General features: G+C 45.7%; 2 protein-coding genes across 2 annotated transcripts; one reads left to right on the forward strand and one right to left on the reverse strand.

Moving 5' to 3' along the window:
• Positions 1-3061: 3061 nt before the first annotated feature.
• CCR75_000805 (uncharacterized protein) lies at positions 3062-4219 on the forward strand (the record flags this gene model as incomplete). Its single annotated transcript, XM_067958911.1, has 1 exon — positions 3062-4219. The coding sequence occupies one exon, from the start codon at positions 3062-3064 to the stop codon at positions 4217-4219; it is 1158 nt and encodes a 385-aa protein (XP_067821480.1).
• Positions 4220-4920: 701 nt separating this feature from the next.
• Positions 4921-8933, reverse strand: CCR75_000804 (uncharacterized protein; the record flags this gene model as incomplete). Its single annotated transcript, XM_067958910.1, has 8 exons — positions 4921-5665; positions 5733-6348; positions 6405-6796; positions 6858-7379; positions 7444-7750; positions 7813-8003; positions 8079-8579; positions 8646-8933. 8 exons carry the CDS (start codon positions 8931-8933, stop codon positions 5012-5014), a joined length of 3471 nt encoding a protein of 1156 aa, XP_067821481.1. The 3' UTR covers positions 4921-5011.
• Positions 8934-10145: the final 1212 nt, after the last annotated feature.

Consider the following 10145-nt stretch of genomic DNA (forward strand, 5'->3'; position numbering starts at 1 on the left):
GTTCGTTCGCAAGTACATACGTACTTGCGAAGTTTGTCAACGGATGAATCACAGAGCTTCATCCCTTGCTCCGTCGCAACTTTTGCCTGTTCCCGCAGAGTGTTGGCTGTCCGCATCTAAGGACTTCGTCTTCCCGATGACAACCACAATAATAATGGTATTTTTGTCTTTGTTGATCGTTTCAGCAAGATGCTCCATCTCGCTGCAGCACCGGAGTCAATCACAGCCAAAGGTTGCGCTCGTGTCTTTGTTGACACGATATTTCGACTCCATGGATTACCCCGTGAACTGGTCTCAGATCAAGACCCCAGAATCACGGCGGAGGTTTGGCAATCTGTGTTCAAATCACTTGTAAAACATTTAAGAAATGTCAACTTCTGACCATCTAAAATAGATGGTCAGACAGAACGTGCGAATCGTATCCTCGAAGAGATACTTCGCGGTTACGTCCACTCTTTACTAGTTGGAGCAAGCTCTTACCGATGGTAGAATTTGCCGTCAACAATTCAGTGCATGCTTCTACAAATCATACACCGTTTTCGTGAACGGCTTACGCCATTCACGTACACCCACTTTGTTTGAAAGCAATCATTACTAAGGGAAGAATACGCTAGAGCAAAAAACAACCTAGCTCTTGCACATCACGCATTGACTCTACCGTCAATGCGTAGAATGTATAGGCTGGTTTAATCAAAATTGAAGTGGACAAACTCAGCAATAGGCGATAACCCTATTTATGACTTTGATAACGATGCTGAAAGACTCAGCATCGAAAGCAATAATATGAATGAGATCAATAATGCTCGCACTACTAAGGAATACGACATCATTGCTGTGCGGACCGGCCGCACTGAAGACAAAACCAAACCCGAGCCAGCAAGAGAATTCTTGCTGGCTGGAAATGCAGTGGTCCATTTCGTAGAAATTCCATCGCTGATGCGGTGGGCCGACAGAAACAGAGCTCTGACAAAAATGGAAGAGCAAACATGCTTTCATTCAGTGTTCACGATCTAGTCCTACTATCTACGGTAAATCTACCAAAACATATCGAAGAATGTGTGCACTAAAAAAATAATGCCGAGGTATATCGGCCCGTTTCGTGTACCTCATCGCCAAGGCAATGCGTTAACGATCGAGCTGCCTCGTAGGATGCGAACGCATCCTACGTTTTGTGTCGGGCGTCTCCACTCGTACCATCAGTACGAGGCTTCTTCCGGTTCCGAATTAAACCGGCACGGTCTAGGATATCGCCAAAGCCTGATGGTCCCGAGTCAAATCCTGAAGTTCTCGGGTCAAGTCTGGTTATCATGAACAGACGATCCACTCTTTTCTCCAAGAAAAGAGATCTGTTGACGAGCTGTCACCAGCTCGTTTAAAGGGACTGATGGTCCTTTCGTTCGCAAGCCGCTCAACTGCAACTTACGCACAGTTGAAAAACTGTGCGCCAAAAAATCGTGTCGACCGTCGTCACCAAGTCGCAACGACGGGATCGCCCGTGATCAATGTCCTCCCGTAAATAATGGAGGACATTATCCATGTAACGATGTTAACTTGGGTTTGGCGAATGAGAAGAACCCAAATTTTCGTCCCTTTCCACATCCATTGACGGATTCGAGTGTTGAGAAGCGTTTTCTAGTTGGATACTTCTTGAACCACCGTGAAGTGAAAGGGGTTCGAACGAGTTCTCTCTTTCGTTGGCGAGGGTATTCACCCTCGCATGATAGTTGAGAGCCCCGTTTCCAACTAATGATAGACGTCCCGGGTCTCGTTTAACAGCACGACAAGACCCATCCTCCTCGACGGAGAGTCCATCCGAGAACGAGCGTCTCCCGCTCTCGTTAAAGGATTGTAGGTTCTCGATTCCTTCGCATTTCGCAAGAGATAAGCTTCCTCCAATGAGGGTCCTTAAAGGAGTATGCCTCCTTAGGGCATGACCTGCAAGCTGAAATAAGCATTGGCATGAGTCTGCCCCACGAGAGGCAAGGTAACCCTGCCTCTCTAGACAAACGGTGCAGCTTCTAGCGTGCACCGACTGCGGTCCGTATTTCGAACCGTTCACGGGAAGAATCCAGTTTGTCAAGTCAGGCCTATGCTTTGCACATTCTGTACAAATGCTGCCCAAGCTTGTAACAAAGAAGTGACATCCTTCGCCCGCTTACATGTGTACCAACGATGCCGGAAAAGGGCATTGATGAAGGATTTTGTTTCGTCCTCACCAGGCTTGTGGAGCCTGGATGAGTTGAAACTTGGAATATGGTACAACGAGTAAGATTTTTCTAAGGAAGCAACCAAAGCTTCTTTTCGGGAGCAAACCGCAAAACATTGCGGTCCCTCTCCCGTTGGCTCATGGTAACGTGAACGCTTACGTTACTCTCGGAGTGATCCTTGGAATCACTCCGTCCCTGGGGATGCATACTGACCTAACCAGAGTCATCATCGTCCACGGAGTCATCACAAGATGACTCCGCACCAAAAGGGTTTGACAAAAGTGTCAAACAACTTCGTTATCACCTCTTTGGTCGTCACGATAGAGACCGTAGGTTTAACGGACTTGGTCCCAGTTGATCCGGGGTGATGACGCCGACTCGGCCCAGTCACCTACAATGGGAGTTGCAGGTGACTTGTCTCGGCCACCGTAGCAGGTGACATATACCGGGCACCTCCAATTGGAGTAGGAGGTGACGTATTCCCCACAGTAGACGCATTAGCGTCTACTGAAACATTTGCATTACCAGCGGCAGCACTGGTCTGTGCAGCTGCCAGCTCTGCGACCTTGCAAGCTACACGGGCGGGTTTTGACACCACGCGCAAACGTGTTGATTTCGAACAGAATCAATAATGCAATAAAATTAAAGTTTTAAATGAGAAACACGATCAAGAGGATGAGTGTGACACGAAGATTAAAAAAAATCTAAATTTATTAACAATTTCGAAATCTAGAGAGCTTTATAGAGTTGCGCTTAGCCAGTCAAAAGCTTCTGATTTGTTTTTTTGAACGAAATATTCACCTTCTCCCATTAAATTAAAATCCACCGCGTCCGATCCTTTTAAATCCAAAACAATGGACGGAATCCGAGCCGAACCCGTGATGACCTCGGCGCCGGTGCATCTCGATTGGCCCGAGGACATGACCATGACTCAGGGTATTGTCATCGCCGTGCTACCTTTTGCTGCCCTTGTGCTGTGCTACGTCATGCTGCGGCTTGTGTGGCGTGTTCCGACGCCGCTGCCGGTGCGTGGGGATGTGCCATCCTACGGGGCGACAGGCGAGCCGCTCCATCCTATTACCGGGATGAAGACATCGCTCGTAGAAGAAGGAGAAGTGGCTGGAGACTACGAAGCTCATTGGTACACTACGTTTGACTTTGCATTTTTAATTGGCATGGCCGTGTACGCCGGAGTGATGGTAATTCTGACCTTTATCTACGAGCCCCAATGGCTCCATGAAACCAAGTTTTGGATCATGCAATTTCCAAAACTTGTGATTATGATGGTTGTGTCGCTCGCAGGGGGCCTTATCTGTCGCTGCTTTTGCGATGTCGACGAGAAGGGGTACATTATCACGAACAAGTCGTCGACGTTTAAAGTGAATTATACTCGAAAATTACAGCATTTCGCGGCATATATGGTGCCCCTCGTCATCAAGTCGGAGTATCCTGGTCCCATTGCTCTTGCGTGGGGGGATTTCTTTACAATGATGGGGTTTCTTGTGCTCATCAAGCCCATTCGCGAGCATTCCAAGTTTTTTATGCTCCAATTTAATTCCCTCGATCGTCCCGAGGATCGTCCACACACGTTAAAGTGGATCATTTTGGGAAATATCGCTCCGGGCATGCTCATTTTGATGTTCTTTAAATGGCTCTTTGCCGCACAGGGCGCGCTTACTTTTATTCTTGTATTCATTACAGGCATTGGCGATGGCCTTGCCGAGCCAGTGGGTATCATGTGGGGACGTCACAAGTACAAGACGCACAGTTGTTTCTCCAAGAACAAATACACCCGTAGCTGGGAAGGAAGTGCATGTGTGTTCCTCTCGGGGATGGTATTTCCCGCATTGCAATACACGGCATTTGACAATTTTTGGCAAGTGTTGCTATCCATGGTGATCCTGGCACCAACAATGGCGTACGCCGAGGCGACAGCGCCACATACGATGGATACACCGGTGCTGATGATTGGATGTGGGGTCATTCTATACGCCATTGTGAACCTCGTCTAATACTGAATGCGTCTCTTTTTCAAAAGCTTTGATTCAAGCAATTTACCAGTATTAAACGTTCGTTTTCTACAAGTCGCTGGTGTCATTTAAATGCCTCGAGATCTCCAATTGCCAAAATCCAAGTCGACGTCGGCAGTCTCGCTATCGGAACGACGCTTTCTTGCCTTCTTATACTGCTTTTTGTACTCCCTCAACACTACGCTGACTTCACTAATGTCTTGTGCTTGAATAATGGGAGCGTTCTCTATACTTTTTTCATCGAGCGTCCGTTTACACGTCTTCCCATTATGATCTCGATTGCGAAAACTTATTGCATGCTCTAATACGATACGGTATCTGTCCACGTACTCCATGTTCTCGAGCTGCTCAATAGCTTCGCGCTCTTTGGACTCTTCGATCTGTTGCTTCTTTTCATCAACTGCTTGCTGTTCAACTTCGGTCGCAAACTCTTGAAATGCCTCCCACTCAGTTTCAAGCTGCTTTGCCGCCAATTGCTTTATGTCCACTTTGCGAGCCTTTGCATCCGCGAGCAAATCGTCGTAAAAGCCCACAGGGATCGCTGGAGTTGCTGCGCTAGCTAGAGAATTGCTACCTTTTGAAGTCGAAATGCTCGTGTTTACATTCACCACATTATCATGACTTGCTCGAGCTCGTAATTTCTGCTTGGCCTCCTTCATTCGCCGCCGGATCTCATCCTGGGCGCTTCCCATGAAAAGAAATTCTCGTTTTTTTTAAAAATGGACGATTTGGTGTACATCACTTATTTTATTTGTCAAACTTAATATTTTGAGATTATGTCATCTCAAAGCCGGCGTTGGCCAAGATGGACGTGAGTAACTTGGCGTGAAGCACTTTGTACGACGAGTACGTCGGAAGCTTTAATGTATTAAAGCACGTAGACGAGCTCGGCAAAAGCTCTTCATCGTGTCGAATAGGTATCTTTTGTACGCCAAATGGGGGCGTGAGCGACGCAAACCCAAGCAACGGAGCACGTTGACAGCTCGTTGTAAACTGCAAAAATGCCGCTTGCTCAGAAGGTGTGAAACTTACGAGTGCCTGCCATAGCCAAGCAACGCGTTTGTCAAATGCGTGGTAGCCACCAGTGTACCGAGTGTTGGCTTTAAGATCCTCAATGTCAATTTTGCCGCTCTTTCCTGAGATCAGCACTTGCAATTCGGGTTCATTAAACATCTGAAGCCAGCGCGGATCAATGAGATCGCATACTCCCATTCGAAAAGCAGTACTTTGGTCGTGAATTTGTGTATTAAGATAATAATTGGCAACCAAGTGAATATACCGCGTTTTGTTTCGATTCGTAACGGGAATATTTCCTCCACCCGGAATAATTTCAATCTCCTTTTGCTCGCCAAAGACTTGGTGAACAATTGTATGAGTCAATCCAAGATCTTCCACGTCTCCATCGTACGACTTGAGAAACATGAGATTCTACACATAACAAACCATCGTGAAATAAGCAACGACTAAAGCAATGGTGCGACAAATTGTCACCAACCTTGTAAATCTCCGAATCCAAGGATGGCAACTCGTTCAAGTGGTTATGTAAATGCAAGAGCTTGGACAAAAAGAAGTGAGCCAATTTTGGCTGTACCACGATGCCTTCGTACAGAGCTTTTCCAAGAATGCGACCAACAAATTGAAACATTGTCAAATGGTCGCTTTCATACGAATAATGACTCGAGGCAGAATTCGGATTTGGATACAGCAGCTCTTCATCTGTCGTGAGGAAAAGTCCATACTGCAAATCAAACGCATGCGTGGCTAGATCCAACCAAAACTCTTTAAACAGTCCGCCCGCATCAATCCCCACTTCCTCACGTCCAGCGGCATTGACAAACACAATGTTAACTCGTTTCTTCAAGTTTGTTCGATTTGAAGTGAGTTTGCGCACACCATCTTGAAGAATAGCACCGCGACGAATACGGATACGGTAGACGGAGCAACTTTCATGCTGGTGGATCTCCTTGTCAGCCTTGACAAGTCGCTGGAATAATTGAACCCGATCACAAAATGGAACCAGATAGGGCATCGATTGGATCAGCTTAGTCGCTCGAGGAGTGCCTTGCAAAACTTCTTGAATCAATTGGCAACTATCAAGCTCAGCAATGATCCTACATCCATGCGATGATTAGAAAAGTGGCAAGTATTGTTCCAAGCGGTCACGAACCAGCTCGTGACATTGCAAAAAGGCTGCCGAGAACATCGAGTATATAAAACGCGCATGAATCGAGTGGCGACTTCAACAACAAATAGGCCAAACGCAACCGACTCGGTCGATGGAGCAAGATTGGCATGGTTCCAATAGGCCTCGTAGAGTGCATGTTTCATATTCTGAATAATCCGCTCGATTTGACAAAGGGGCAGCGGAAACTCTTTCTCGTACATCTTTGGCACGGCAATAATTACCGTTAACACATTATTTTGCCGAATAATGGGAAATGATGCCATTCTCACCTCGTTATCATCCAGAACGACGAGCAAATGCTCGTACGACATGAAAAATAGCAACAACATGCACACATACGGATCGGAACTGCGCGCATGAATCAAATCCACATTCTTTAATGCATCAACTCGTCAGTTCAATGCATTTATAAAAAATCATTTCGACAGAGTTTACCCTGGCGTAGTCCTCGAACATTTTAGTATCCTGTAAGACACACCACAGAAATTGAACAAAAGACACGTGCCGGATACCGCTATGCTCCCGCGTGACAACTTCGACATGATAGAAAGCGAGTGTATTCAGCAAACGCGTGGCGTAGGAATGCCGCTTTCCAACATCATGACCCCATCGAAAAAGAAATGTTCCGCACAGACATGACAATGCCTTCACATGCTCCAACACAAACGGATCCGAGCTTTCTGAAAGCTTGACTGTTGCTGCACGCGGAAAAGTATCAGTTTTGCAAGCATACGCGTCGCCTAAAGCAAGTTGACGCGCTTCTTTCGAAGTATTGTGCAAATCTGAATCGCTACGGTCGTTCACTTTATTGCCATCGTGTAAACGCCTTAGTCCTGCTCTTTCAAGTAGGTTTCGAGCCCACGTTGCTGTTCCCATCGACTTCATTTTCTGCCATGTTTGTGAAAATGACGTTGAAATTAAAGATGCTGACGCAATATCTCCAAACCCAAATTGTTCCTGAATGCGACAACAAATCCTAACCTCAATATGAAGAACAGTTTGACAAATAAATTGGACTCACCGCAGTCGTCGGTGCTTCAGGATGCAATGGAATCGGTCGATGAGTAGCCAGTGGATGGCGTAAAGCGCTTGGAGAGTAAGAAAGCAACTGATTACACATGGCGCGCAAATATTCATCATCAACCAAAATCTGTAGCTGCTTCATTAAAGCTTCTGGAAATGCCACAGGCACGAAGTGGGTTTCCGTCACTTTTGTCCACGTGATGGCCACACCAGATGAAGCATATGTAGCGGGTGGCACAGACTGAAGAAGCTTTGAAAGGAGCTGAACCTCGTTCAAAAGTATCGAATCAGTCTTGTGTTTCACCCTTGAATGCAAGCACACTCGTTATAAAAGATTCAACAACCAATGCGACTGGGAAGCTCTTACCGAACAGATATCCACAATAAATTTCCGAGAAACCAGGCTTCCGATGCGATGCCAGCGATGGGCGCGATAGGAAAATCAAACACTGACAAGTGTAGTCCAGCGTTGAGCAGTCGATTCCATAGCGTTGCATTGGTAAGTTGTAAAAGCCGATCGAGTGCTACAATCTGGTGTAACAGTGGAATTGACAACACCTCCAAGTCACGCAAAAAAAAAAATTGTCAGACAAGAAATCGAGGTACAATATTATTGTTGGTCTTACGACGTACTTCAATCAAAAACGCCTCGAGCATCATACTAGTTGTTGTAAGAAGATGTACCAATAAATCCATCAACGCATTGCAATACAAAGACTCTGTTGCATAAGATGAAGTCGGAAATTTGCTTCGAGCTACTATTATTTTTTCTCGGATAATCTGTGTCACCGAAGCTCTAGGCATCTCATAATAAAGCCCTTTGCTTGCTTGTTGCGGATAAAACGCTGTCAATTGCTTCGTGAGTAAGTATTGGTGTAACTCAGGAGACACATTGATTAACATTGGCAATAACTTCAGTCCAATAAACACATCCACTGTGGACGACAACGAAAAGCTGCATTGCAGACTCAGATCAACGAGTCGCCGTAATTGCCACATTCTTTGCGTTCCTAACATCCCTATAATCTCCTCAGAAGTAGCCGCGACTGAGTCTGCAAATAGCGCGCTCATTTGTTGTAATCTCTGCGCGTCCTCTTGACTACCACTATAGAATGACAGAACCAAACGCAGCAGCTATACGATAGCCGCAAATAATTTCCTTAGGTACCACGCATAGGGATAAAGTATATAAATATCTACCTCAAATAGCGCATCAAAAGGCAATGGCATCGTAGGAAGCTGCAAAATGTTCTTTAATTTCGTAATATCACCTAATTTCTGGTCGAGTTCCTTGCGCGTAATCTTTCGCACCCGTTGAGCAGCAAGGCGTCCCCGAACAAAAGAGTTCAGGACTGTGGCAGCATCCTCTTGAGCTTTACGTTGACCACGTTCCCTGCGTTTCTTTCTTGCCAGTTGCAACACACGTGCGCGGTCGTCTCGACTGCCCCCACCATCTCCGCGAGTTAGCTCATTGTCGCGCAGAAACATCCGTGTTTCGGAGAAAATTTGAATTTTAACCAATGAAATTTAATGTTGTCAAATAAAAACTTATATCAAAAACGGGCCTTCATATTCTGATTTACAAGGTTGGTGGTGAGCTGCTTGTTGTTGAAAAGCCTCCATTGTGTAAAGAAAGCACAGCGAAAAAAAGGATGATTCTTGAGTTGGGCCTTATCTCGGGATATTGGGCTCTTGCCGCATAGTTTTTATCTTTTCCTCACAGCCAATTATTTCTCACCATTCTCATGGCGTTAAATCTCATCTACAGGTAACTGCTGAAGTTAAAATTCAGCAGCCGCAAAATCGCCTTCTGACATAGAATGCATCCACTGACTCGTCGAATGACAATAAATAAAGCTTTGGTCGTCACTGCAAAAACAAGAAACGAGCTACAAAAAGTTAGGCATTCTCGGCGGACTTTTGTTGTAACTTATTGCTGAGCTCAAGTCGCGATTTAGTCACTATTAACTTGACCACGACATAGAAAGCATCTTTGTTACTAAAGCTGAATCTAAAACGACGTTACAGCTGTCAAGATAGAACACACGCAATCAAATATTCTAAATACCTTTGAGCTGCTGAGCACCCGAAGCATCATCTTCGACATTGTGATACATATGTCAAACACCTTCTCTGACTTATCAATTGCTCACTGCAAGTCAGCTTTCTTTGACTAGCTTGGATCCACGCTGACCGGATTTTTAAAGTATGTGTGCGCTCCAACTTAAATCGTTGAGCCGATTCCGTTTGCCAGAGCCGTTAGAAACTTTCCGGAATCTTCTCTTAAGGAAATATGTAAATGTCAGACAATGGCTCTTGACATGCTTTCTTCGAAAATGCTATGCCGAGATACAACATAGGTTATAAAAGATGATCAAAGTCAGAATAAGTTGAAACTTTCACAAATATAGAAGTGCCGGGTTGGGTGACGCCAACTTGTAACGGATACGTTTCTGTCCGGGTAGTGAGGTGTAAGGATTGGGGCGTGCAATAATGTGTCACTATAGTCAGGGTGTAGAAGGCGCGTCCGTCTCAAACCAGGAGCAGACATTGGGACATTGTCGTAGGACAATGCATCAAGGTCTCTAAGGAAGGGCGGATCGCCCCAGGCTGGATAACAGAGCAGGGAAAAATTCTCGCTTCTGGTAGTGAGGGGATCTCGTGCTAGAATTCTGACGTGACGCACAATCGCTAAGAAAC

The sequence above is a fragment of the Bremia lactucae genome, linkage group LG2 (assembly GCF_004359215.1).
Source record: "Bremia lactucae strain SF5 linkage group LG2, whole genome shotgun sequence".
NCBI lineage: Eukaryota > Oomycota > Peronosporomycetes > Peronosporales > Peronosporaceae > Bremia > Bremia lactucae.